Below are 27,596 nucleotides of genomic sequence, written 5' to 3'. Positions count from 1 at the left end.
TGAGAGTGAGGGAGAGCTGTGACCGGTGTGGGGGTTTGAGACGAGGGGGAGTGCAGGAGGGAGCTGGGCTGGACGGTGAAAAGGTGTCACCAGGAGGAAGCCGGAGGGTTGGGGCGATGGGGAGGGGTACAGGCGCCTCCTTGGTAAGAATAAGGAAGTGAGAGAAATAGACACATAGGACATTTTATGATTAAAAAAGGTGGGATTTCTTGCTTACAATACCAGAAGTGCCAACCGCAAGATCCAGGTGAGTGAGTTGCTGGAATGAAGGCCAAAGTCATTGGGGTGTGGAGGTCAGTGAATTACAAGGCCCAGGGTGCTGGCTGGGTCATGCGCCTGGGCAGTGCGCCTTCTCCGCGTTCGGCGGTAGTTGTTGAGAAGGTGACGGTGGTGTGTGTGTGGGCCACAGTCCCCTCTGACTTAGCAGGTCTGCGGTGCCCAGTGAGGGGGTGGGGAGCTCCCAGCATCTCTCCTGATTGATAAGATAGCTCTCCTGATTGATAAGATAGCTCTCTGGAAGAGGTGATGTCATTCACAGAGGACATTGGTATTCCCCCGTGGAAGAGAGCACTTCCTCTTATTGTCAGATCACTTTAGCATGATTGGAAAACCAGGGACAAAACTTGTTTCAAATGCCTGAAAGGAATGAGCTATGAGATGTCTGAAATCCCGGCCCCGGGGTCCTGCCTGGCGGCCGGACGCAGAGTCTCTGCACCTCAGCTTCCTTCTGAGACGGGAGAGCTGTGCGGGGTCCTTGGGGGGCCGTGGGACGGGGAGCCTTCCGGCGTCTGTGTGTGCCGGGCCCTATGCAGAGCACGCTGGCTTCGGCCTGAAGGTTGTGTGTCATTCCCACTCCGTCGAAGTATACACTGAGCCAGGAGAGCGAGCTAATTTGCTCAACACGATGCAACTATCAAGTGACAGAAAAGGGACCCCGAAGCCCGGGCCGTGAACCGTCTCCTCCGCGGCCTCTCCTAGACTCTGCGAATACAAAAATAAGGCCAAGCCAAAACCGGTCTGGTTCAGTGGATAGAGCGTCGGCCTGCGGACTGAAAGGTCCCAGGTTCTGTTCCGGTCAAGGGCATGCATGCACCTTGGTTGTGGGCACATCCCCAGTAGGGGGTGTGCAAGAGGCAACGGATTGATGTTTCTCTCTCATCGATGTTTCTGACTCTCTATTCCTCTCTCTTTCTCTCTGTAAAAAAAAATCAATAAAATATATTTTTAAAAAAATAAAAATAAGGCCAAATGCTCAGAGTGCTGAGTTGAGGAGAACACATCAAAACACACCACAGCGTCCCAGTCCCCTCCACACCGTGTGAGAGGCTGTGCAGGTGCAGGGAGGGGGCCCCGGGGCCTCCCTGCCCGGGGGACTCCGGGGGCCCCACGGAGGAGGTGAGCCGGAGTCTGCCGCAGGAGGGGGCTCGGGGGGCGCTGGCCCTTGTCCTGCAGCTCCTCCTCCCTGTGTCCTGGTTTGTCACCAAACAAACAAATAAGCAAACAAAATGACATCTCTTTACTCTTCCACAAAACTGCTCTTCACATGTTTGAACACTGGACTTGCCGCTGCATCATCCTTTTCTGCAGTTACACAGCCACTTGTTCCCTCTCTTCTCTCTCTCTCTCTTTTTATTACCACTTTTTAAAATCCTCATGTTTTTATTGATTTGAGAGTCAGAGAGAGAGAGGGGGGGAGAGAGAGAGAAAGAAAGACATCAGTTGGTTGCCTCCTGTATGTGCCCGGACCTGGGATCAAACCCACAACCTGGGTACCATGTGCTCTGACCAGGAACCGAACCCACAGCTCTCTGGTGTGTGGGATGGCTCTCCCACCGGCTGAGCGACGTTGAGGGGCAGAAAGGCCAGTTTAGAGATCGTCGGGATAATCCCAGTGAGAAAGGACGAGGGCCTAAGCCTGGAGGGTAGGGATTGAGGCGTAAGAAACAGAATCCGCAGGACTTCCCGGTGAGCGGGGCGCGGGGCTGAGGCGCGTGGCCGGGGCCACGGAGAAGCCGTATTGCCAGTCCCTGAGCCAGGGGACAGGGAAGGGTGGGCCGGGCTGGGAGACGCGGGGGTGATGGGAGGGGCCCGGGCGTGTGGACGGGGAGGTGCCGGGGAACATGGAGGGAAGACGTGTGGTCTGACTCACACGGATGGGCAGCCAGGAGAGAAGGCGTTAGAAGGGCCGCTGGGCGAGTCCGCGGCACGCAGGTGGCAGTCGAGGGTGGGTGACCTCACCGGGCAAACTGGCAGAGAAACCAGAGAAGAGGATTGAGGGCAGAACCTTCGAACCACCAACATGCCAGACGCAGAGGGAGCACAGCAGGGCCCTGAGAGGGTGGTCTGAGAGGGAGGAGGCAGCCGAGGAAACGAAGGGAGGATGGGAAGAGTCAGCAGTTTCCCGGTGCAGCCAGCTCCCCCGCCGCCCCGGGCTGCCACGGGGACCGCACGGTGATGCGGATCCGCCGTGAGCATGGGGGGTGCCACGTGCTCTTCCGGGCGGATTCTCACGCCCGATCGGAGACGTGCTGCTCTGGAGCAGGGGGCCGGGGAAGCATCAGGCCCGGTCCCAGAACCCGGTTCAAGTTCCACACCGGAGTGCCCGGGACCGGTGCTTCAGGCGCGAGGCGGTTCCCCGGTAACCTGGGCTCTTTCTGACGATGCAGTGTGTCCCCCCCCCCCCCCCCCCCGCCCCACACGGATGGCTACCTGAGGCTCGGGAGCCGCTGTCACCAGCGGGCTCCTCCGACCCCAAGGAGAGCTGCTGGGCAGCGGAGTGTCCGGGAGCCCAGCGGGAAGCTGGCCTTCAGACAGCACTGGCCCAGCCCTTCACTCGGCGCTGGCCCCGGAGCTCCCTCGCGGCCTCTGGTGCGGGCTGGCTGGCTGCCCGCTCCTTTTTTGGGGGCGAACAGTGGGCTTGAATGTAATTCAACATTAGAAAAATAATAAAAGCCCTGTGCTAAGGAGCGGGCTGCTCCAGTGCAGAGAGGGACTGTGTGTGGACCAAGAAGACATTCTGGTCGATGTCGAGGCCGGAGCCGGCCCTGCTGCTTTGTGTGTCTGTGACCGAACGCTGCTCAGCGCCTCTGGCAGCGACGTTCACGCGGACGCCGAGCGCGTCTCTGCTCGGGAGCAGCTCTGTCACTGCCGCTGCGGGGCCTGGAGGCGGACACCCCGGGGGGGTGGGGGGGGGAGGGAGGAAGAGGAGAGACGGCTCCCCGGGGACAGGGCCACGCCCGCTGTGGATGGTGAGAGCAGAGGTGTCCCTCCCTGCATTCGAAGGCTACACACTCACCTCCAGGCCTCTCCGCTGGGCAGGGGGCCCGGAGGGTTATGCCCGCAGTCTGGGGGACATGAGGAAGCCGTAGCCAGTAGCTTCTCAGCCCGAAGGCATTTCTGAGACTCAGAGGAAGCGCGATGAGAACTCAGTTCTCTCATTCAGCTGTTCGCCCTAACTCAGGGCTGGATGACAGGCCTGTGTCTGACAGTCACAGGAGGTCTCTGGGCCCCCCGAGGCCCCTTGGCGCCAGGGTCCCCCCCAATGTGGATGACTCTGCACTTCTTCTGACCCAGTGTGTACCCTAGGTCCAAAGATAAAACGATAGGTTTCTGCACACACACACACACACACACACACGCACGCACACACGTTCCGGCCGGCTCTGTAAACTTGCTCCTTGCCTGAGCAAAACCGGGAGAAAATATATTGCTTCCTCCTCGTAGGAGGGACTGGCATTTCTTGCTCAGGGACGGGGTACAGGAGGCAGGCCCTCCTGGCCTTTCTGAACTTCCTTCTCCGAGAGGGAAATGAATAACATCCTGATTGGCCCCAGCGGAGCAGGAGCGGAGGGAGTCCTGGCCCCCCTTTTCCTCCCACCTCTCACCCCCCACCCCACCCCACCCCACCCCACCCCTGCTGCAGGCTCCTTCTGGGCTCTGCTTTACCCACAGCGCCCGCCGTGGCCACAGAGAGACCCCGGAGCGACAGTCACTGGGGCACTTTCACGCTCACTGACGAGGTGGCCATTTCACAGGCCCGCCAGGGTTCCCGGCGCGGGGAGATGCTCTCCCCTAGGCAGCCAGGCGGAGGGGAGGGCAGGGACACCCGTCCCGCCCGCCCTGCGCAGGGTGCGGGCCGGGCCTCGGGGTGCCCCGTGCTCCCGGTTGGCGCCTGGCCTGGTAGCAGGAGGTATGAACTCTGTTTGCTTAACAGAGTGTTAACCCCGGGCCCCGGAACGTGTGTTAACACTTAGCGCAGGGCTGGGTCGGAGGGGAGAGGCCAGGCCTGGCGGCTGCGGGCGGTGTGAGGGCTGCACGGTGGGGGAGGCGGGAGGAGGGGAGGAGAGGCAGCTGAACGGTCGCTGGATGGAACGGAGCTGACCGGGGAGACCAAGGGTTCCTCTGCTCCTGCCTGTGTCGCAGCCCATGTCTGTCCCCTCTGGAAATGAGCGGTTAGGTCGCAGCCCGTGTCTGTAAACGAGCAGCCAGAGCCACATGCACCCAAAGGGGCCGCAGCTGGAAGTGCTGGGGGACGGGCCAGGGTGGGCAGCGGCAGCGGCAGGTCCCGGTCTGTGGGCTCACAGATCCCCGGGGACCCGAACCCAGTGCAGCCTCCGGGGTGTCCCTCTGAGGGGCTTCGAGGGGCCGCGGTCCGGGGCCTTCGCTGTGAGTGGCTCCGGCGTGGAGCGGAGTGCGGGCTGCCACAGGAAGCCTCCGATCTGGCTCCTGTGTGAGCACCGGGACCTCAGGGTGGTCACACACCCAGGGCATCGGCCCTCCTTTACCCCCGACCGCCTTCTACAGCCCCACAGCAAGGGCCACTTTACAGTCCTGGAGAGCGGAGACTGAGCTGAAGACCCCCTGATGGTGCCGTGGCCGATTTTCCAAACCAGTTCAGCGGGGACTTTCACGGGGAGAGGACAGGCTTTTGGAGCCAGAGGAGCCTGGAAGCAGAATCCTGGCCGTACCCCTGGTGGCGTCACCTGAACAGAGACGTCCCTTCTCTCCGTCTCCGGTGTTTGGTCTGTAGGACGGCCATCAGCCCCGACCGCATGGGCTCGCTGGGGGTGATGACCGGGAGGTGACGCGTGTAAAGGGCCGTGCCCGGCACCCGATGGACACGCCGCAGAGGAGAGTTCCCTCGCCCTCCCTGGTGTCTGATCTGATGGGAGAAGTGACCGCTGGGAGCTGGACGCTGTCCTGGGGAACCCAGTGTGTGTGTGTGTGTGTGTGTGTGTGTGTGCGCGCGCGCGCACACGCATGCCGGTAGAGATGCTGTTCCGTGCAGTGTCTCCCTCCGAGGCGGCGCTGCTTCTCTGAGGGCACGGTGTGTTCTGGCCTTGCCGTGGGGCTCCTGTCACCGCGTGCGTGCATGTGTGTGTGTGTGCGCGCACGCGTGTGTGCATTCTCTCCGCCCGCAGAAGGAGGCAGAGCATCCTGAGGGCATGTTGGCGTGGTCTGCAGTCTGGCTGCAAAGGGTTGCCTTCCCACAAAGACGGGGCGAGACCTTGGCTGCACCAGGCGTACAACTGAGGCGGAACGGGTCTCAGGATCCGTCTGGGAAATGCCAGGCCGGCCTGGCTGGGAGGCTCTCCTGGCAGAGGCACCTCTGGGCCAGTCGGAGGCGGAGCCGGTGGGAATTCTCCTCTGGGACCGACCTCCCGGGCTCCCGGGGGGCAGGCAGCGGGCCCTGCTCAGTGACCTGAGGGCGTGTGGGGGGCTCAGGCCTTCCGGGACAGTCGGGAGAGGTGTCCCCCAGGAAACTGTGTCCTGTTTAACCGAAGGCAGAGGAGCTACAGGAGGGGGCAGGGCAGGGACAAAGGTGAGGCAAAGGGACCTGATTTAAAAAATGACTCCTGCTGAAACCGGTTTGGCTCAGTGGCTAGAGCGTCGGCCTGTGGACTGAAAGGTCCCGGGTTCGATTCCAGTCAAGGGCATGTACCTTGATTGCAGGCACATCCCCAGTGGGGGGGGTGCAGGAGGCAGCTGATCGATGGTTCTCTCTCATCGATGTTTCTGACTCTCTCTCTCTCTCTTTGAGAAATAAAAACCATGTCCTCCCAGGGCTGCTCCCTGGCCCTTTCTGATCTGATGGGTGGAATCGGGAGAGAGCTGGACCTGTTTGTGACGTTTTCCACACAAGTCGGTGCACATTCCTGACCTGATTGAGAGGAAGGAAGTCAGAGGGGCGCGGGGAGGAGTCAGCATTGCGTGCGGCCGGCCGGGCCACCGGGGGAAGAGTCACACTGCAGGTCCGGCCAGGCAGGCGCGGGGCTGGTCCGGGGGCTGGCCCAGGGGCAATCTGCGAAGCCGGACCTCCCCGCCAAACGCCTCTGAGGGGCTGGCTGCCCGGGTCCCAGCAGGAGGGTGTCTGCCACCGGGCTTTGTTCTCCTTCTCTCGCCGCTTTTTCTGTGCCCGCAACCAAGGTACATGCCCTTGACCGGAGCCCGCGGAGCCCCAGGCATCCTCTGTGTGTGAGAGGCCTGGGCCTTTTCCATGGACGTCTCATCAGGGGCTTGCACGGCCCTAGAAGGCAAATGCTTGTCTCTCTGGCTTACAGGTCATAACAAATCACCACAAACTTGGTGACTCAACACAACGGAAATTCCTCCCCTCGGGTTTCCGGAGGCGGGGGTTTCGTCAGCGAGGTCCCGCTCCCTCCTCAGGCTCCAGGGGAGGACTCCTCGTGCCTCTCCCAGCTCCCGGGGGCTCCCGGGGTGCCACCGCCGGCCACCGCGGCATAAGCCCGGCCTCTGCCTCCGCCTTTGCGGGGCCTCCTCCCTCTGTGCCCAGGATCGCCCCTTCCTTTCTCTCCTGAGGACACGTCACCCTGAATCCAGGATGCTCTCATCTTGAGGTCCTCAATGCCATCTGCAAAGACCCTACTCACGAATAAGGTCGCATCCTGAGATGGACGTGTCCCTTAGGGAGCCGCCATTTAACCCGCTACTGCAGGTCGCAAAGCCAAGGTCCAAAGAGGCTACATGACTTACCAAGGTCACCCAATGAGACAGGAGCAGGGGATGGCATTGGAACCCAGGCCTTCTGCTTGCCAAGTGCCTTTAATTATGTTTTTATAAAAAATGTTTTAGACTCTTGTGGTGTGACTGCTTGACTATATCATCTGGTTCATAAGGAAATGCAACGTGGTACATTTTTACCCCAGGATACAGTCACCGTCACCCTGTTCGTGTATTATTGCACATGACATTGAAACTATGTCATTGGACTCCTTAAGTGAGAGTCACCCATTTTTTCCTCCGTGTGGTAAGTGGGGAAATGAAGACCCAGAAAAGTTAGCGGGAGAATCCCCTTTTCCGCACAGATGTCTGGGTTTACAAATCTGCGTCCTAACCTTTAAAGTCCGGGTTGCGGAAGGTAGAAAAATGACTGCTCTGGGTTACGTTGCGCGGAGATTCTTGGCGTCCCCACTGCTGCTGAGCTCCCCTTCCCGGGCCACCCCCTTTGGTGCGCTGGCCGATGAGGGCCTGAGAGCAGATGTGCCACCACATCTGGGACACCGGCAGCTCCTGGCTTGCCAACGTTAGCATCTTCTTCTTCGTGGGTACCTTTCCTTTCTCTTGCTTCCGAACTGAAATAGTAAATCCTTTCAAAGTGACCTCACCGCAGAATCCGAGCCCCAGAGCCAAACGGGGAATCGAGGACCACCGTGGTCCAGGGCACAGGCTGGGTGAGCGGTAGGCAGCCTGGGTCACAAGCGGTTGCCAGGGTCTGAGTCCCGTGCTCTGCCCCGTGTCTGTGCACGTGGGTCACGGTCACCCGAGAACCACCCTCAAGAACCGAGACGGACAGGAGGGGTCCTCCTGTTGTCCCGCCCCCCCTCAGTGAACCACTTCCTGTTAGTGGTGACATAGTGCATGTGGACGTACGTAGTGAAATGTGCCCGCAACCACACCCAACCTGTCCTATGGAGAAAGGAGCCCTCCCTGGGGTCATTTCTTAGTTAGTGTGGGCATTGTTTTTTTTTTTTAGAAAAATTTATATTTTTATTGACTTCAGAGAGGAAGGGAGAGAGAGAGATAGACACATCAATGATGATAGCATCATTGATCGGCTGCCCCCTGCACAGCCTCCCCTGGGGATCGAGTCTGCAACTCGGCATGTGCCCTGACCGGGAATCAAACCCTGACCTCCTGGTTCGTAGGTTGACGCTCAACCACTGAGCCACACTGGCCGGGCAGTGTGGACATCATCCTTACCGTGAGCGCTCGCCGAGAAGGGCTTACCTCCTGAATAGCCTGGTTTAAGCACAATGCTGCTCCTGCTACTGGCCTCCCCGGTGGCTGGAAATCTGATCAACAGGATCTTGTCAACTCCAGCTCCCCTGGCCGAGCCTAATGAATGCCGAGCGGAGGCCGTGCCGCGGTCCCCACGCAGCCCGGGTGTGATTAGACGCTATCAGCGCGGAGGAACGTCCCACCGCCCTGCCACCCTGTCCTCGGAGCCCCGCTGCCCGGCCGCTGCCCGCCTGCCAGCTGTCACGGCGCCCCGGCGGGCGTGTGAAACCCAAGAGCATGGCCCGTGTCTCCCCCGGAGCGTGCCGCCCGGGGCTCACCCGTGCCAGACTGGCTCTCCGTGCAGACCGTCCGGGTTCTTCCCGGATCGCAAATAAGTGCAGGAGCGCGATGTTTTGACATTGTTTTCTGCTCGGGTTTCATCTCCTTCCTTCCTTCCTCCTATTGGATTCTCACTCCTTTCTCTGCCCATCTCCATCTCGTTCCTCCCAGTCCCGGCCCTGAGGTTTCGGCTCTGGGGCCACACCCAGTGGGTGCTGACCCTCACGGACCTGTCCGTATCTCCGATGGGCAGAATCGGTCCACAAACGTGGTCTGGGCAAGCCCGGGGTACAAAGGGGATGCGGCCCACAGGAGCTTCTGAGTGAGGCTGGAGAGCTGACCGTGAGACGGATGGAGGCAGAATGCGACTAACGCCAAAAGGCAGATCTCGTTCACCTGGGGTCCCGGGTTCCGAGGGACCCATAAGCACCCCGGAATTGCTTACCTAAGGTTATGCACGCAAACACACATCCCTCTCCCGGCCTCCCGTCTCCCGGCCTCGCCTCCCCTCTCCCGGCCTCTCCTCTCCCGGCCTCTCCTCTCCCGGCCTCCCCTCTCCCTGCCTCCCCTCTCCCGGCCTCAGAAAGCGTAAACCTGGGAAACGGCAATCACGGTGGCTTCCCGGAGCTCACAGAGGCCCACGAGCTTTATTGTTATTATGCTCCTGGCTCCCTTTGTCTCCCGTACCTCTCGGTGCCATGCTTGACGCGTATCAGAGTGGACACTAATCAATATTTGATGAATGTGCGAGTTAACTGAAATCATAAATGTAAACAGCAGAGCAGGGCCTCGGCGAGCGATCTCTGCTTCCTGGTACGAGTGTCTTGTGCTTCGCAAACAGCCCGCACTAAGTGTCTTCTCCCCTCGAAACTGACCCTTCCCCCCCCCCCTCACCCCACCCCCAAGGGGACTCGCAGGGCCGGCCCCTCGGACGGAGCCCCTCGGACGACCGATGGCGGTGGCTGTGCCGACAACGCGGGCGCGATGCCTGGTCGCCTGAGGGCTCGGAGGCGGCCTCGCCCTCCCAGGGAGCTCCCCTGCAGGCCTCGCTGGCACTGGCGGGGAAGGGGCACTGCGGGCCTCTGCTGGGACTCCAGCACGGAAGCGGGACCACCGATGGCACCCCCTCCGTGGCCTCTCGGGTCGGTAGAGACACCGAGTGCCCCTTGGGGGGACGTTGTATCTCTGCCCTCCCGCCCGCCCCTCCTGCCCGCCCCTCCCGCCCGCCCCTCCTGCCCACCGCTTCCCAGGAGAGACCGGGTCTGCTCTCCGCGCTCTTCCTCCTGCGCATCCTCCGACTGGCAGAAGGGCTCATCCACGGTGCCCTGATCCTCCAGGACCGGGGGCCGGAGGCAGCGGGAGGGCTTGGTAACGGCGTTGGCTGGCTGCCCGGCGCCCTCAGAATGAGCGAGGAGGGACCCGTGCTTCCCGCCCACAGCCCTCCCCGCAGGAGCCTGTGTTCCGGATCTCCCGAGAAGGGGGGGCGGGGTGACGCAGAGCTTGCCACACCAGGCAGTGCCCACATGACCTCGCAGGGTCACTGTGACCGTGGAAATGGATGCTGATGCATCGAGTGGCATAAAGCTGTTCTCACCTGTACGGCCCACGCCTACGCGAGGCCACCAGGACGGCAGAGCCCTCCCCGTGTGCGGGCACTGCCCCGATGCATCCCCACCACCGCCCCGCAGGGCCGCGCTGTCTGCTGGTTTTGTGGGTGAGGAGTCGGAGGCTCCGGCGGGTAAAGAACTGGCCCAGAGCCACACAGCCAGTGCGGGGGGGAGCCTGCGCGTGAGTCCAGGCCCCTGTCCACGTCTGCCCGCTCACCGTTCTCTCTCCTGCGCGCCGTGGGGGCGTCTCTGGCCTTCGCCCGGGACCCGCCCTCTCCGGAGCCTCTGCTGGAGCCCTGGCGGGCGTCTCTCCTTTGCTGGCGTTCGGGCTTCCGATGTCCTCGGCCCTGCCGTCCGTCCCGCCGCCTGCCCTCCGAGCATGGGGCGCAGCCACTGTCCTCACGAGAGCCGTCGCCTCAGGCCTGACTGTCCGGGGAGCAGGAGCGCCCCCCTCTCACTGTTGTGTTTTTTTAAATATATTTTTATTGATTTTTTTTTTTTTTTTTTTTTACAGAGAGGAAGAGAGAGGGATAGAGAGTTAGAAACATCGATGAGAGAGAATCATCAATCAGTTGCCTCTTGCGCCATCCCTACTGGGGATGTGCCCGCAACCAACCTTGACCGGAATCGAACCCGGGACCTTTCAGTCCGCAGGCCGACGCTCTATCCACTGAGCCAAACCGGTTTCGGCAACACATGTCATTGTTTATTCCCCCTCTGGAGACCATGAGGCCTGGTTTCCCAGGCAGACCCCTTGGAGAAACAGCGATGCTTCAGACCTTGAACGTGTCGGCCGGGAGTGGGGCCGCGGCAGAGACACGGACTCCCTGGCTTCACCTCTGCCCTCCTTGGAGACGAGGAGTTGTGAGCTCCGCTCGGGAGACGGGGAAAGGAGAGGGCGGGACAGGCCTCCCTCCGCTCAGGGAGAAGGGAGGGTGTATGTCCTCAGTCCCGGTGTGCGCCCTTGGCGCACAGCTGGCTGAGCATTGGCTGTGGGCTGGGCCTAGGGCGGGCCCTCAGAGGGCTGTCACTCAGAGCACCCACCCCCTCACCCCCCCAATCTCCTGGTGCCTGGCTCCCAGACCCATGTCGTGGCCCTAGTGATGGTCAGAGAAGGTGCTACCGTAAGGTGACCAGACGTCCCGCTTTTGGCCAGACAGTCCCGATTCTTAACAAGAGTGTGGACCTCTTAACAAGCACCGGGACTGTCCCGCCGAAAGCGGGACGTCTGGTCCCCTTCTCCAGGGCAGCTCCTCCCCCGGGGGTCCCAGCTGAGAAGCTCGTCCGTCCTTCCGTCCGGGGGAACCCGCGCCCCAGCTGGGTCTCCTCTCGGGGAGACACATGCACACGTGCTCCCGGCTCCCCCGGCACCGGGCATTCTCTCCCCTACAATCAGGCGAGAGATAAATCAAAGCCCGGCGTGGCCGATGACATCCGGGAGCCGGGGGTGACCCCTGCCACACATGCAGATCCCGGCGGCCGGTGGCCGGGCCGTGTCTGGGAGGGCGGGCGGGCGGGCGCGGGCTATCGGCCTCTCTGCTGACGGACGGACGGAGCCCCAGCCGCGGGTGCGGACGGACGGTCACCGCGCGGTGCCGGCCGCTATCAGAGGCAGGGCCGCCTGCCGGGGCCCGGCTCGCACCCTCTCTATTACCACCTGTCAGAGGCGGGGAGTGTGGCTGACGCTGCCCAGGACCGGCGGCCGCGGGGAGATAGTTTCTGACGGCTGATCAAAGGGGAGCGGCGAGGCCCGATAAGGAGTGTGCGCTGCGTGTCCTTTTAACTCGGGGAAGCGTTGGCATTTGCATTTTTTCTCCCCCCCCTTCCCCCCCCCATCTTCCCGGCCTGCGCTGGCAGGAGCCAGGCCCCATAAATGCCGTGGATTCGGTTACCTAATCGCGGGGCTGTAATCTCTTTCCAGGAGACAGGGGTGAAGTCAGCTCCCGCGGTGGACGTGCCGTATAACAAAGCGTGCGTGTGAGCGCCCGCCCGCGCGTTTCGGATTGCGGGCACAGCGTCAGGTTGAGGGGAGATCCTCGCCGAGGGGGCGGTCGCCCAGCTCCCGCGGGCATCCCCCATACGGGGCCCCGGGGGTGCTCAGCCTTCGGCGGCCGGGAGGCGATGGCCGTGGGGCAGAATGAGGTCCCCGGGCAGCAGAGATCTCAGTTCTTTTATTCATATTTTCTCAATGACAGTTTACGTCCGGTAGTGTTTTGTACTAGGGTCAGGTACAGGACATCGTGATTAGACAATCATACACTTTTTTTATTATTATTTACTAGAGGCCCGGTGCCCAAAATTCCTGCAGGGCTAGGGTCCCTAGGCCTGGCCGGTGATCCAGGCTGATCTGTGGGGTCCCCGCTCGCATCCACCTTGGCCAGCCTGGCACGGCCTGCTCACTGGCCCTGCTGCCTGCCACTGCCGGTCCCCTCCCTCTGTAGGGTGACCAGCAGGGCAATGGGGGAGGAGTGGTGGGTCCTGCTGGCACCCACCTTGGCTGGCCTGGGGCCTGCGAGCTGGGGGCACTCCTGCACTGAGCGTTTGCCCCCTGGTGGGCAGTGCACATCATAGCGACCGGTCATTCCACCAGTTGTTCTGCCGTTCAGTCAATTTGCATATTAGGCTTTTATTATATAGGATATCTTTATTTTAATGTGTCCTTATTGGTGAAAGTATTACAGATGTCTCCTTTGTTTGTTTGTTTGTTTATTTGTTTGTTTGTTTGTTTGTTTTTCCCACTGACCCCCTCCTCCCAGACCCCACCCCTGCCCCTCCGGGCTTCATTCCTGCACTGTCTGTGTCCATGGGCTGGTGTATATGCGTGTGAGTTCCCCAGTTCATCACTCCCCACCCCACATCCCACCCTCATCTTCCCTCTGAAATCCGTCCGTCTGCTCCAGGCTTCCATTTCCCTGCTTCTATTTCTCTCGTATGATCAGGACCATCATGTCCTCTACCCAATGTTCCCCCTGATATGTCCAGGACCCACCTGGCACCGTAGGTAGCTATTACCTGGCAATAACAGAGATCTGAGTTCTTGAATCAGATCAGCTGTTGGATTTGGGGCCAAGTTATGACTTCTCTGACGTTCAAATGTAAAATGAGGCGAGGTGTGGGGTATAGTGGTTTAGAACGTTTAAGTTTAAGCTTTACAACCCTGTTTTAAATGAGTCTTAAGGGAAGTGTATTGTATCAAACAGAAGTGTTTTGGGTTCAACCTGGGAAGGAGATTCAATGCCCTTGGCCTGACCCAGGGGCATAGCTGCTGCTTTCTATCCTACACATCCATGGTGTGCGTGTGCGTGCATGCATGTGCATGTGTGTGTGTGTATGTGCATGTGTGCACGCATGCGTGTGCGTGTGTGTGTCTTTTAACTAAGTTTGAGAGAGAAGCACTGACTGATTGTTCCACTTATTGATGCATTCATTGGTTGATTCTTGTATGTGCCCTGACTGGGGATCGAACCTGTGACCTTGACGTATCAGGTCGATGCTCTAATCTAACCGATCGAGCTGCCCTTCCCGGGCCCACGCTGGTGGCCCCAGTGTTCTCTCCTTGGTCCGTCCCGGAGACGGGCGGGCGGGGGGCGGGCGGCGGGGGGACGAAGAGAGGGGCTCTGACCGCGCCGTGTCCGTGTGCCGCAGGTTCCTTCGACCGGAGCGTGACGCTGCTGGAGGTGTGCGGGAGCTGGCCCGAGGGCTTCGGGCTGCGGCACATGTCCTCCCTGGAGCACACGGAGGAGGGCCTGCGGGAGCGGCTCGCCGACGCCATGGCCGAGTCGCCCAGCCGGGACGCGGTGGGATCCGGAACAGGTAACGGCGCCGCGCCCCTCGCCGGCCGGCCACCCGCGGCCTGCGGTGCGGAGCTCCCGTGGCGGGCGAGGGCGTGTGTCAGTGAGCTCTGATCGCCGGCCCCTGGGGAAGCTCCCAGCAGCGGGACCCCCCTCGGTGCCATGATTCACTCAGAGGTTGTCAGGGACGCGGCATTCTGTCAGCGGCTCCCAGGAGGACGCCTCCCCAGGGGAAGGGTCCGCGGTGGCGTCCCTTAGGTTTCCCGCAGCCTTTGCTCCGGCAGCGCCTGCTCCTGCCAGGCCGGAGGCCTCCCAGCGGCCAGCGGCCTCTTGGTCAGCCAGCACGCGGGCCGGAAGGGCCTCCGCGCAGCGGGGGACGTCAGCCGGGCGCAGACAGTCAGTAACGGAGCAAAACTGGCAGCGAGCCATCTGCTAGGCGGCTGGGGCTCCAGGGAGACTGTGTGGCCTTAAGCAGGTTCATGAAATTAAAAAATAAAATAAAATAAAGAAGAAGAAATGAGAGAGGAAATTCAAACTGAATGGCCCAGGGGTCAGAACAATAGGAGACGCCCTTTTGGGGCAGAGGGATCGCTTGTCCCCCCCACCCCCCCAGCTGTCCCTGAGGGGAGTCTTCGGGTCTCCGCGGACCGTGTGCAGGTGAGCAAGGCCAGCGAGTGACGCAGAGATGGCGGGAGCTCGCCTCTTCCCTCTGCGTTGCTGAGAGCCGCCTCCATCCCGCCTCGACGGGGCAGCGAGCACCCCTGCCCGTCACCTGCTGCCCAGAGAGAGCCGGGGACGGGCAGGGCCACGGGGGATGAGAGTGTCTGGCAAGTGACCTTGGCCATAGCAGCCTCTCTGCCTCTCCCCCGCCCCAACCCTGCTTCTGTGGGTGGTGCATAGGATAGCCCAGTGGTCGGCAAACTCATTAGTCCACAGAGCCAAATTATCAACAGCACAACAATTGAAATTTCTTTTGAGAGCCACATTTTTAAAACTTGAACTTCTTCTAACGCCACTTCTTCAAAACAGACTCGCCCAGGCCGTGGTATTTTGTGGAAGAGCCACACTCAAGGGGCCAAAGAGCCGCATGTGGCTCGCGAGCCGCGGTTTGCCGACCACTGGGCTAGGGTGACAGCCGGTGTGTGCCTGTCCCTGCAGCCTTCTGGGAGGCGCTGGCGGTTTCGGGGCAGCCCCCGGGCCTGCTGGCCTCTTACCGAGGTTGCATGGAGCATGCTCTCCTGACCCCTGACCCTGCAGCCCAGCACCCAGCATGCCCCGCTCTCCTACAGGGTCAGCTAGTGACTGGCTGGTAGATGTTTAACGCCCGGCTCTCTGCAGGGAAGCGGGAAAAGCCCTAATTTGTCACATTTGGGGGTTGCCATCGCTTAAAAACTCATTCACTTTCAAGCTGCCAGCATGTCCGTCGTCTAGCCCGGTGGTCGGCAAACTCTGTTAGTCCACAGAGCCAAATACCAACAGGACAACGATTGACATTTCCTTCGACAGCAAAATTTTTTAAACTTCTTCTAACGCCACTTCTTCAAAATAGCCTCGCCCGGGCCTTGGTGTTTTGTGGAAGAGCCACACTCAAGGGGCCAAAGAGCCGCGTGTGGCTCGAGAGCCGCGGTTTGCCCACCACGGGGCTAGCAGAATTCCTGAGAAGGTGACATCAGCTCATTGGTTTATTAGTTACCCCAGCACCCGGCCTCCGGTGAGCTGTCCCACAGGGCAGCTCCGCTCTCCCTCCCCACCCCCCCTCCACCCCGAACAGCACAGCCCTTCCAAACCTGGCTGCTCAGAGGGGCCCATGAACCCGATGAGGAATCAGTGGCACCCGGTTGCTGATTAGGAATGCAGAATCCCAGGCCCCACAGAGCCCCACCGGGTCACCCTCGAACCTCTGCGGTGGCGTTGGCTCTGGCCTCCGTGGTGGCTGCCGACCAGAGAGTCTAATGAGGTCACGTGTGCGGCTCGCCCATCCGGCTCCACAGTAACCGGCCGGACTGCTTTCTCGCTAATATCATTACCCTCCTTCCTCCCCCCACCCCCACCCCTGCTCACGCTCCCCTGGTCCCCATTCAGCAGAATTTCCCAAATGGAGGTCAGTGGGACTCTGCTCTCCCTGAGGCTGCTGAAGGAGAATCACAAACTGGTCGGATGGGTGCCCCGGCCCCTGGGTGGTCTCCCCTCTCCGGTGAGCCTGGCCGCCCTGTGTGTCCCTGCCACCCCCTCTCCTCGGCTCAGGCAGCACTCATCTTCTGCAGCCGACACCGGTGCCCGGAGCCGTGTCCGGCCCCTCGGGGGTCCGCAGTCACTGCCGACAGAGGGAATTCTCCATCCAACCTGGACGCTAGCCGTCCTAGCACCGCCCCGTCTGTTTTCATCCTTTGAGACCCCCCCAGGTCTCTGGTCCTTGAAGAGCTTGTGTATTACATTTAACTTTTTTTTTTTTCATAGACTTGCTAGTTATTTAGCAGGACTTAACGTGCTGCTTATTTAGTGGAGTACGTAGCTCGCCGTCCATCACCTTGACATCAGTCTCTTTCCCTCTTCATGGACACTGTTTTGAACTTTCCTCCCTCAAATCTCGTCCCCACCATCGTGTCCCTCCCGCTCAGACGATGGCTCAGTGGTGTTCGTCATTGAGGAAACCCCCTGAGTTCCCGCACTCAGACCCTAGAGGTCCCTGCAACAACGTTCCTCCCTCCTCCTGTTTCTGCCCCCAGATCGCCCCCAGCCACCGCAGCCCCTCGCCGGCTGACCTCCACCCAGTCAGTCAGTCAAGCCGCTGCGCCCCGGCCCTGGCCCTGTGCACGCACCCCGTGACCTTGATCTTGCTTTCCCACGCTCTCCCGGCTCGCTTTCTGCCTCGGGCCACTTCTCGGTTCCTGCCCTGGGTTTTTCCCGTCTGCCGGCCTCAGTGTGTTTCTCGGGGCCCCGTCTCAGCCCCTTTCTTGTCCCTCAGTCGGTACAGGGCATCTCCACTGCTACTGAGGCCCCTAATGCCGTCTGTAAACTGACCACTTCCCAGTCAGCTCCCCGTTGGCTCTCTCTCCTGGTCACCAGAACCATCCAGACGGTCACCCACTGACATCTCTGCATCCACAGCTGGAACTGCCCTCCCCCCCGCCCTGTCCTCCTCCCGGGAGCATCCACCTCACGGTGTCCACAGCCTTCGCGACCAACCACTGCCCTCTCTCTGGCCAAGCCGAGCTCCCCGGGGCTCCCCGGGCACACGTGCCCCCTCCCCCCCCCCGCCTGCCTGGGCCCTGCACACGCCCCTCCCCTGGCCTGGAATGCCAGCTCCCACAGCCCCCTCCCCTCCCACTCACCCCCCTCGGAATAGCTTGACTAATTCCTGCTTAGCAGACATTCCTTTCAAAATTGCCTTTTGCAGGAAAGTAGAATTTTTTAAATAAGCAAAACATTGACTTCTTCCAATTGTTTTGTGTCGAGGTAAAGATATAACCAAATATCCCCCAGCATTTAATGAACACCTGGATACATATAAAGTACGTTTCCTCTTTAGACATGAACTCTTCCCATCGCTGTTTAGCTTCACCCTGCCTTTGCCTTCCGCTTTCTCTGTCCAACAGGGACAGCCTCAGCCCCGTCCGCAGGGCCTGGCCCGCTGTCTAACGTGCTCCTGGCGCGTCTGTGCTGCAGGCCGCCTCCTTCTGCTGCTGTTGACTGAGGAGCTCACTCAGTCAGTTCTCCAGGTCCAGGGGGGCCGTCTCTTCCCTGTGGCTGTGGCTTCCTGCAGTCCAGGAGCCCTGCTCACTCTCCTTCAGGCTTCGTCTTCTCGGTCTGCCGCCTCTTGAACACACTCTCTTCCATCCAGAGCAGTTTCTCGTGGGGATCACACTGCTGGCTCGATCTTTGCCTCCGACCCGCTGTCAGGAGCACATTTATTTCCTCGCCCATTTATAGGAAACGTGCACAAGACAATATGATATGCTAAGCAATGCATTCTAGGACTTTCTATCTTCTCTTTTCTTTTTATTGAAATGTCACAAACAGCTCACTTGTTTTCACGACACATGGGCGAATCACTACCTACCTGGGAAACCAGGACTCAAGTTCGTTCTCCTCGCCGCTCTGAGTTCCCCTCTGTGCGCATTCATTCCTCAGCAGAAAAGGCGTGTGTGAGGGTCTCCTCAGCGAAAGCTCTTCCCACGTTTTGTCAGAAGCGGCTTTGACTTGCGGAGAGGGCGTGAGTTGTCCCCTCCTGAACAGCAAAGGCACGTTCTGAATGTTAGACGCAGCTTTTTAAGTGGTCGAGGTTTCAGTAAGCTGGTTAACAAATATCTGTGGATTGCCTGTGTTCTGCCAAAGATAAGCTAAAAGCTTGTGTGCGTGCACGCGCGTGTGCACGTGCGAATAACACTTCCAGGCTGTATGTAGGAACTGAGCTCTCAACAAATGCTAGCTAGCGTTGCGGGGTTGACCAGATGCACACAGGCTGTGTGGACCCCTATCCCCCCTCTGGACTAGCTCCTGCCCTGGGCCTCGGGCGCCGGCTTTTCCCGGCTGAGGGCCGGGGCAGCTCCCTGCCGGATACCTCCTGTGGGGACTCCTCCTCTGGGGTTTATAACTCCCTCGCAAGGTGCCGCAGGACCGGGCCACAACCATGCCAGGCATCAGGCCATGAATTAATCCTCTTACTTTTAGACATCTCTACGCTCAGGCAAACACTCTTCCAAGCTCCTCGGCCAGCCCCTTAGGTCCTTGACTCTTGTCCTGCGGGGCCTTACGGAGAACGGTCAGTGTCCTCTCAGGAGCTCCTGTCTGTGGCTGCGGCAGGCAGGCAGGCCGTGGGCGCCTCTGACGTCCTCCACAGCGGGGTGGGCATCTCAGGAAAACCCGGTTCCCACCCTCAGAGATTCAGTGCTGAGCTGTGGGTGGGGTCCTTCTGCTCCTCTCACCGCTGCCCTTAGGGACCCACCTGGCTGAGCCGGCCCAAGCCGACAGCCACTGACCCCCGCCCATAGCCACTGACCCCCGCCCACAGCCACTGACCCCCGCCCACAGCCACTGGGCCCCGCCCACAGCCACTGGGCCCCGCCCACAGCCACTGGCCCCCGCCCACAGCCACTGGCCCCCGCCCACAGCCACTGACCCCCGCCCACAGCCACTGGCCCCCGCCCACAGCCACTGGCCCCTGCCCATAGCTACTGGGCCACGCCCACAGCCACTGGGCCCCGCCCACAGCCACTGACCCCCGCCCACAGCCACTGGGCCCCGCCCACATCCACTGGGCCCCGCCCACATCCACTGGCCCCCGCCCACAGCCACTGGCCCCCGCCCACAGTCACTGGCCCCCGCCCACAGCCACTGGCCCCCGCCCACAGCCACTGGCCCCTGCCCACAGTCACTGGGCCCCGCCCACATCCACTGGGCCCCGCCCACATCCACTGACCCCCGCCCACAGCCACTGGCCCCCGCCCACAGCCACTGGGCCCCGCCCACATCCACTGGGCCCCGCCCACAGCCCCTGGGCCCCGCCCACAGCCCCTGGGCCCCGCCCACAGCCCGTGCTCCTTCCAGGACTCAACAGCAAAAACTCCCCAGGAGCAGACGCCACGATGGCGGGGGTGGAGCGGAGCAGCTGCTCCTGGAGGGGGGGGGATGGGGGGGGGGCACTGCCGGTGTTGCTGTTGTGTCTCGGTCGGTCCGCTGTCCCGGTGCCTGGGCTAGCTGCTCTCATAGGCAGGAAAGGCCGGGTCGGAGGGTCCTCGCGGCTCCCAGCCCCCAGCTCCTGCCGCTGAGGAGAAGGTCCTGTTCTGTGTTCTTTCCCGCGGGGGTCAGACGTCCTCACCAGGAAGGGGAGCCTGTGACCTTGGGCAGCCTCGTCTCCCCTCCTCGGCCCGCTCTCTCCTCCAGCTCCAAGGGCAGGGAAGCCGGTGCCCCTGGTAAATGTTTACCGATCGCACCGGCAGGGCCCGGCCCCGGTGCCCCTGCGCTGAGCGCTCTGTGCGGTCGCCTCCTCTCCTCCTCCCTCTCTCCTGGAGAGCGATGGCCGCCTCCTCCCACACGGCTTCCATGCTCTGCTCCACGCCGGCCACCTCCACGTCCCCTGACCGGGTCATCACGCTGGGAAGACGCCCCTGTCCCCAGCGCACAAAGAGAAACAGTGAAAGGTGGGCAGCAGGATCCTCGCTACAAGATACGGGATTAAACTGGGAAATTTCACTTCAGACCCCGTCATTCTCACCGGGGCAGAAGGGTGTGGTCCTCACGCCCACCCTTTATTCCGAACAGGAGGGGGCCCCGGGAGAGGCAGGGGTGCTCGCTCGGAGGGTGCCCTCTGACCGTTGGCCCGTTCCCCTACTCACAGGTGCCCAGGCCCACACACTGCAGCCCAGGCCCCTCTCAAGTCCCCGACAGGCTTTCCTCCAACCCTCCTCCCACTCCCCGTCCACAAGGACCCTCCCTCCCGGCTCCCCACCACCGCCTTCCCCGCAGACATCCTCGCCTGTCCTGTCCGCCTGTCCCTGTCCCAGCATCCCCGGCGCCGCCCTGCTCCCCTGCCTCTGCTGCCGTGCCTGCTCCCGCCCCCTCTGCTCAGCCACCGGCTTAGACCGAGCTCCAACCTCAGCCCCTCGGTGACGCTTTCTCTGGCCAAGCAGCCAAGCGCCCCTCTGTCTCCGCTGAGCTTCTGCACCAGCTCCTGTGGACACTTGGCCCTGGACCAGCAGCGAGCATTGCCTCTGCCATTAACCGGCAGTGGCCGGTCCCCTCCGACACGCCGCGGGGGAGGCCCAGCTCTGGGGGCCCCTCGGCCCCTGCCTCAGCCACACTGCCCTGGCAGTGATCTTACCAAACCCCCTCCAGATTGCGGGACTGTGTCTCTTACCTCCAACCTCCAGCCTCCTCCCTGCCCAGCTCGGGGAGGAGAGCCACGCTGAGCACCGGTTAATGTTCCTTGAGTGACTGAACGGGGTTTGGTGGCTCCTGAGAGGCCAACGAAGCCAGCCAGAGCCCTGGGCCAAATCACTGTGTGTAAGACACGCTGCTGGTTCCTTCCATGCAGTTCTCAGACCCGAGTCCAGGTCAATAGTGTCTCTCTCCCTCTCTCTCTCTCATTCTCCTCTGCACATCTTGTAGTTGCCCAAAGTCTACTTTGAACTCTTTAACCAAAACATGCTGGTTTCTGTCCACAAGGAGCGTGTGCGCCTGTGACTTCACGAGTGAGCCTTCCGAGTCCCCTTCCCAGGGGGGTTTCCCCAGCAAAGAAGCAGGGACTCCCGTAGAAAACGTCCAGGCTTGGACACAGGGAGGGGAGGGGCGGTGGGACCCCCCAGGTAAGGCCGTCCTCCAGCGATGTTGAGGAGGTCAGTGGTTAACAAAGGGGAGGGTTTCCCGCCGATCCTCCGCGGCCAGGGAGTCCACCTTCGGCCGCTGACCTTTCTGGGAGGGTGAGACCCGAGCAAAGTCGCGCACAGTCATGGATGGCTAGATGCCGGTCGTGCATTTGTGCAGGAGCCTCTGGCCCGTGAGGAGCCCAGGGCCTCCGCTTTACAGCAGGGAGGACGCTGCACAGAGGAGGCAGAGCCATGCCGGTCCGGTCGGAGGGAACAGGAGGTGTTTCTGAGCACGCATGGCAGATCCTGGGCCATGTCTTCCCGCTCGCGCACGCGCGCGCGCGCGCTCTCTCTCTCTCTCTCTCTCTCTCTCTGTCCCAGCCCTGCCCTCGGGCCGCAGCCCCTGCAGCAGACAGCTACGCATTCACTGGCAGAACCCCACCCCAGCTCCACCGACCTCCCCTGACCCCCCCCCCCCCACACACACACACACACACGTTTTATTCTGGGTAGCTCAATAGCTTGCGATTCCACAACCTCCGAGGGCTTAGTTGAGTTTGGGGAGAACCGACATCCAGTCGCTTCATTTGTTTGGGATGAGTCTCCACTCCGGGCCGCCGTGCTCACGTGACCGGCACGCCCCGTCCTCTCCGGCTCTCCACGTGGACCGTGTGACTGGCACAGGCCTCGGGGCCGTGGGGGAAGCTAAGCCTACCAGCGCTCCTGCCTCCCTCTGGGCACAGGCTGGCGCTGGGAAGGCGTGGAGAGTCGGGTTTGAGGCTTTATCCATCCCCTGAGCCCGAGGAGCTGCCCGGGAGCCGAGCTGCCTGGGAGCAGGCGGTTGGTGCATTTGAGCGCATCTTCAGGAGCCACGTCTCAGCAGCCCAGCCCCACGGCCACTCTGAGCTCCAGGCCCGGCTGCTCCGCCCGAGAGGGGGGAGAACACCTGAGGGGCTGCCCAGGACACCGCTCTGGGCTCTGCCTCCACATCCTCACTGCTGCTCAGCCCCTGCGGCAGGCGGGACTGTGGGCAGGAGTGGGGGGGGGGGGGGCAGGAGTGGGGGGGGGGAGGAGGAGGAGGAGGAGCGGGAGGGATGGCAGCAGGTGAACCCAGTGGGAATGTGCGGCCCCCGCCCTGTGCTGTGCCTCGGGACAGACCACGAACACCCGCTGCCCGGCTCTCCATGGTCCAACCGGAGGCTGACGTCTCCCCGCTTCGATCTCGGCTCTTGCTGCTCTCCTAAAGGTCCGGTATTTAAAGACGTATTTTATTTCCGATACAGACACAGCCCTTGACGTAGCAGTAAAATCCACCACCCCTGAGAGGCACGTGGCTGTGAAGTGTGTTGGTATGTAACTTCCCGTCTCTGCCCACGTGCGAGGCTGCGTCCTGCTGCCCCCTCGTCCCGGGAGAGGGCCGCCCCGGGCCCCGCGCTCCGGCTCCGGGAGGCGCGGGCGTGAGGGCGAGAGGTCGGCCCAGGCAGGAGGCACCTTCCGGCCACGGGGCCAACGGGTTTGGGACGGGGAGCGTCGCTGGGCCTCAACCAACAAGAGTCTCTCTGAGCATCCCACCTCCCCGCCCCCCGCTCTCGAGATGGAAGTCAAATTTTCGGATTCTGCTGTGCAGAGCAGAGAGGTCACCGGGCCCTAATGCATTTACCATTGACTGCCCCTCTTGTAGTGCGTCTATTAGTGGGTAATTCGATTTGTACCTATTCATTTGCAGTCCCTGCAGGAGCCTGGAGCTGGCCCCTCGTATAATTGGTGCTGTCTCTATTTTTACATCATTAGATTAGCCCCGACTCCTGGCCACTTGTTGTCTGCGCTTGTCTGTCCATTTATACAACCTAATGTAACACAAAATTCATTACTGATCACATTACTTTCAACTCTGAAGCCAGCCTCGTGATAAACATTTGGTTAACCCCTTCCCGCCCGCGGGAGGGAGGGAGGGAAGGCCGCCGAGCAAATGCACTTCCCCGCGGCAGGCGAATCAATATCTTAATACAGCAGAGTGGAATTGCATTTCTAGATTTGTTATTCCTCCTGGAGGAGCAAATGGTAGGGCGAGTAGGACTGAATAATGAATCCGGGCGGGCACCAGCCACCCTCGGGAGGGAGCACAAAGGCTCTGCCGCCCCCCCCCCCCCCCGCACGCTCCCCACCCCTGCACGCTCCCCCCCCCCGCACGCTCCCCACCCCCGCACGCTCCCCACCCCCGCACGCTCCCCCCCCCCGCACGCTCCCCACCCCTGCACGCTCCCCACCCCCGCACGCTCCCCCCCCCTGCACGCTCCCCACCCCCGCACGCTCCCCACCCGCCCCCGCACGCTCCCCACCCCGCACGCTCTCTGGCCGGCGGCCCCGCGGCCATTAACGGGGCCTGGGCTCCTCTGCCCAGCGCGGGGCGGAGCGTGGGCTCAGGGGCATCAGCTGGGGCCCCCGATGTGGGCAACAGAGACCTTTCCCCTTCCTACCCATCCCCCCCACCCCCTGCCTCCCCTTCCCCCCGCCTGTCATTCTCTTCACTAGACTTGGCCTAGCCCAGTGGTCAGCAAACCCGTTAGTCCACAGAGCCAAATACCAACCGTACAACGATGGACATTTCTTCTGAGAGCCACATGTTTTGAGCTTCTTCTAACGCCACTTCTTCAAAACAGACTCGCCCAGGCCGTGGTCTTTTGTGGAAGAGCCACGCTCAAGGGGCCAAAGAGCCTCGAGTGGCTCTCGAGCCGCCGTTTGCCGGCCGCCGGGCTAGGGTGGCTGGACCAGGAACTGGGTTCGTTCCCTTAAAGCCCGCTTTGCTCGCATGAAGGTGCCCCACGTGTGGGCCTGGCACTGATGCCGCCAAGAAATCAAACCCACCGCTAAGCCGAGGCCTCCCGCTGGAGCCGCGCGCACAGGTGCTCTCTGTTACAGCGGGGCCGGCGCCATCGGGGCGGCTGGCTCTCACCTGCCTCTGTGTGCGCCCGCTGCCCTGGGTCCTGGTTCCGGGGGAGGGGTGCTGTGAGCAGCGCGGGGGCTACGTGGAGCTGGCCTGACCCCCCCCCCCCCCCCCCCCCCCCAGAGCTCTGTTTAAGCTGGAAGATTCTCCCCTACCTGCCCCGGCCCTGGCCATCCCTCCCCAGCCCCCTTTGTCTCTGGGTAGCATCCACACCCACTCGAAGTCATTAGCTCGCAGGACAGTTTGTTTCCAAAGGGGAAAATGCCCCGACTTATTAAGAAGCTCCCATAAAGCCCGCTCCGCAGTAATTAGAAAAGTAGGCGTAGAGGAAGCAGAATGGAACCCATTACCATGAAAGTCATAAATCCCGGAGCAAAAAGAAGCCATAAACAAGATACTCAGCTGGGAGTGGGAGCCGGGAAGAGAGCCCAGCCCGTCCAGGGGCTCCGCCGCCTCCTGCCAGGACTGCCCCACGGTCCCTGCGGCCGGTCCCCGGTCCAGAGCCCAGCGGGCCTGACATGGCCAGCGGTCAGAGGGACGCCTTGAGAGAGGCTCAGGGGCTGCCCTGGGCCTTCTCCCCGCTCCCCCGGCATTCGTGCATGCGTGGGCCCAGCGGGCGGTGTGGGGGCGGCTGCGAGGTGAGATGGCAGAGGGTGCCCGCCCCGCCCTGAGGGTGGGAAGCTGCACGTCTCAGGAGGGGCTGTGGAGTCTCCAGAATCAGAACCACGTGCTTCCTATTGTGAGGAAGGACGACAGGGCATGTTGGCGGGAGGAGGACACCGGAGTGTCCCCAAGGGGGGCCGGGCAGCAGCTGTCTCTGTGCATGGACTTGCTCGGTGGGGAGCCTGCCCTGTGGCCTCCGCTTAGTCCTGGGGGGGGGGGGGGGGGGGGGGGGGGGAGTGGGGCTGGTGTCCCCGAGCCCCGGCCACCATCTAGAAAACAGAGCAGAGGGCGGCTGTGACCTTTGCCGAGGAGGACAGGCCGGGGACGGGGAGGCTGGCGGAATGAGAGGCTTTGATTTCTTAACCTTGATGGAAAGTGGGGAAAGCCACATCTTACCAAACTCTTCCGCCGCGTCGCGGGGAATGTAATTACGCTCGGACGCGGGAATGAGAACCAGATGTGCCCGGCCCGCGGGGCAGCGGCTCCCGCGTCTGCAGGCCCCGTGCCGCCGCGGCCCCCGGGCGGCCGGGACCCACCGGGGAGCGCCCAGGCCGGACTCCGCAGACGGGAGGGCAGGGCCGGCCGCCAGGCACCTGGCCCCGGGCCGGCGTCCAGGCCCCGTCTCCTCTGTGGGCACGGGACACGCACACACACCGGGAGGTCAGGGCGCAGCCTCGGGCCGGGCGTGTTCTCCCGCAGACACAGCGAGCCCGGCCGCCCAGCCCTGCGTCTGCCTCGGCTCTGCCCCCCCCCCCCCCCCCCCCCCCCCCGGGGCCGCAGCTGCCAGCACACCGGGACGGCAAAGCTCACCTTGTCACCAGGACACCCCTTCGCCGGGGCGGCCTCCACATGGTGCCCCGTGTGTTCTGCGTCATTTATCCCCTCGGCACCCCCTTCTCCCCAGAGCCCACACCCCCACTCCCGCCTGACGGTGAGGAAGCCGGGGGGAAGTGAAGTGACCGCGGGCCTTGGGCACGGCGGCGCCGCAGGGTCTCCCGTGCACCCCTGCCCTCCGGCTCAGCCCTCCCCGCCTCGCGCCTCGGGGAGTCTGCTGCCCCGGCCGCTCGGCTCAGCCAGGACGCAGGGTCCTCCCGGCAGAGGGCCTGGGAAGGCCGCGGCCCGGGGTGCGGGCCCCGGCCGGTCATGCGGGCGGGTGATCCTATTTCTGCTTCTCTGAGGCCAAGACCAGGGAGGACCTGGGTACGGAGGGCCGCTGGGAGGGGCTGAGGCAGGGCTCCCGGTGGGCTGAGGGGCTGAGGCAGGGCTCCCGGTGGGCTGAGGGGCTGAGGCAGGGCTCCCGGTGGGCGGAGGGGCTGATGCAGGGCTCCCGGTGGGCTGAGGGGCCGAGGCAGGGCTCCCGGTGGGCTGAGGGGCTGAGGCAGGGCTCCCGGTGGGCTGAGGGGCTGATGCAGGGCTCCCGGTGGGCTGAGGGGCTGAGGCAGGGCTCCCGGTGGGCTGAGGGGCTGAGGCAGGGCTCCCGGTGGGCTGAGGGGCTGATTCAGGGCTCCCGGTGGGCGGAGGGGCTGTGGCAGGGCTCCCGGTGGGCTGAGGGGCCGAGGCAGGGCTCCCGGTGGGCGGAGGGGCCGAGGCAGGGCTCCCGGTGGGCGGAGGGGCCGAGGCAGGGCTCCCGGTGGGCGGAGGGGCCGAGGCAGGGCTCCCGGTGGGCGGAGGGGCCGAGGCAGGGCTCCCGGTGGGCGGAGGGGCCCGAGGACGCCCCCGTGGGGCCATGTCCCTCCGTAGCTGTGTTTGGAGGGACTCGGGAACGGCGTCCGCCCCGGGCCAGGCCGGCGTCCGCTCCTGCTGCCGCCCTCCCTGTGGGCACGCTCGCCAGCTGGCCAGGCTGTGGGGCATGGAGCGGGAGGAAAGCAGGCACAGTGGGGAGCCGTGGGAGGGGCCCTGGCCGCGCGCGGGGAGGGCACAGAGGCCGAGGCATCAGCGGCCCGGCTCTGTGCTCAGAAGTAGGTGTTAAGCCCAGAGAGAACCAGGCCGGAGGGGCCCTGCTTCTCGTCTGCTCCCAGGTCCCCCCGGCCCACAGGGGCCCCTATTACCCGCACCCAGAGGAGCCGGTCACCCTCAGCCCCCCCGCCCGGGAGCTGCCCTCCTGAGTGCCCCATCTTGCCTGGGAGGCGGGCGGGGCCCCTGCTTAGGGGACAGGAGGTCCTGGAGGACCTGCCCCCGCCCTCCCAACCCTCCCTCCGCGATGGTCTGTGGGCCCCTGTGCTCTCCGCCGGCCAGAGGGGACCTGCAGGGGGAGCGGGGGCGGGGCGGGGAGGGTGGGTGTGCGCCTGGGCCACCGTTCCAGGGCGGCACCAGGAAGCGGCCTGTCGCTGAGCCCGGCGGGATGCATTCCAGCCCGGCTGGCCGCCTCGGCTTCGCCCTGAAGCCCCAGTTTGCACAGCGGGTCCCAGGCCCTGTTGGCAGGCCCCGAGGGGACCAGTTCTTGCTCAGGGCAGACCCCATCCGGACCCACTTGCTGACCTGGCAGCAGCCCTGTGGTCCCTGGTCTCCTCTCCACAGAGCCCGTCCAGGGGAGACACCCAAAACCCCTAACCTCCCCACCCTCACCCACCCCATCCCCACCCCGCCCCACCCCGCCCCATCCCTAACCTCCTCACCCTAACCCACCCCATCCCTAACCTCCCCTCCCCACCCCTAACCTCCCCACCCTGCCCCATCCCTAACCTCCTCACCCTAACCCACCCCATCCCTA

General features: G+C 62.8%; 1 protein-coding gene across 8 annotated transcripts in view; it reads left to right on the top strand.

Annotated features, from left to right (window-relative positions):
- Nucleotides 1-27,596, top strand: part of BCAS3 (BCAS3 microtubule associated cell migration factor) — a 457,087-nt gene that overhangs the window by 423,140 nt on the left and 6,351 nt on the right. For 6 of the 8 annotated variants that reach the window (XM_036451745.2, XM_036451747.2, XM_036451748.2 and 3 more), the window contains 2 exons: nucleotides 13,830-13,997; nucleotides 22,563-22,628. In XM_036451745.2, the coding sequence (XP_036307638.1) occupies nucleotides 13,830-13,997; nucleotides 22,563-22,628 (234 nt within the window). The remainder of the gene's footprint in view (nucleotides 1-13,829; nucleotides 13,998-22,562; nucleotides 22,629-27,596) is intronic. The other 2 variants (XM_036451750.2, XM_036451749.2) reach the window with 1 other exon arrangement.

The sequence above is a fragment of the Pipistrellus kuhlii genome, unplaced genomic scaffold, assembly GCF_014108245.1.
Source record: "Pipistrellus kuhlii isolate mPipKuh1 unplaced genomic scaffold, mPipKuh1.p scaffold_m20_p_22, whole genome shotgun sequence".
Taxonomy (NCBI): Eukaryota; Metazoa; Chordata; class Mammalia; order Chiroptera; family Vespertilionidae; genus Pipistrellus; species Pipistrellus kuhlii.
The sequence above is the reverse complement of the archived record's forward strand: the minus strand, read 5'-3'. Positions and strand labels throughout refer to the sequence as shown.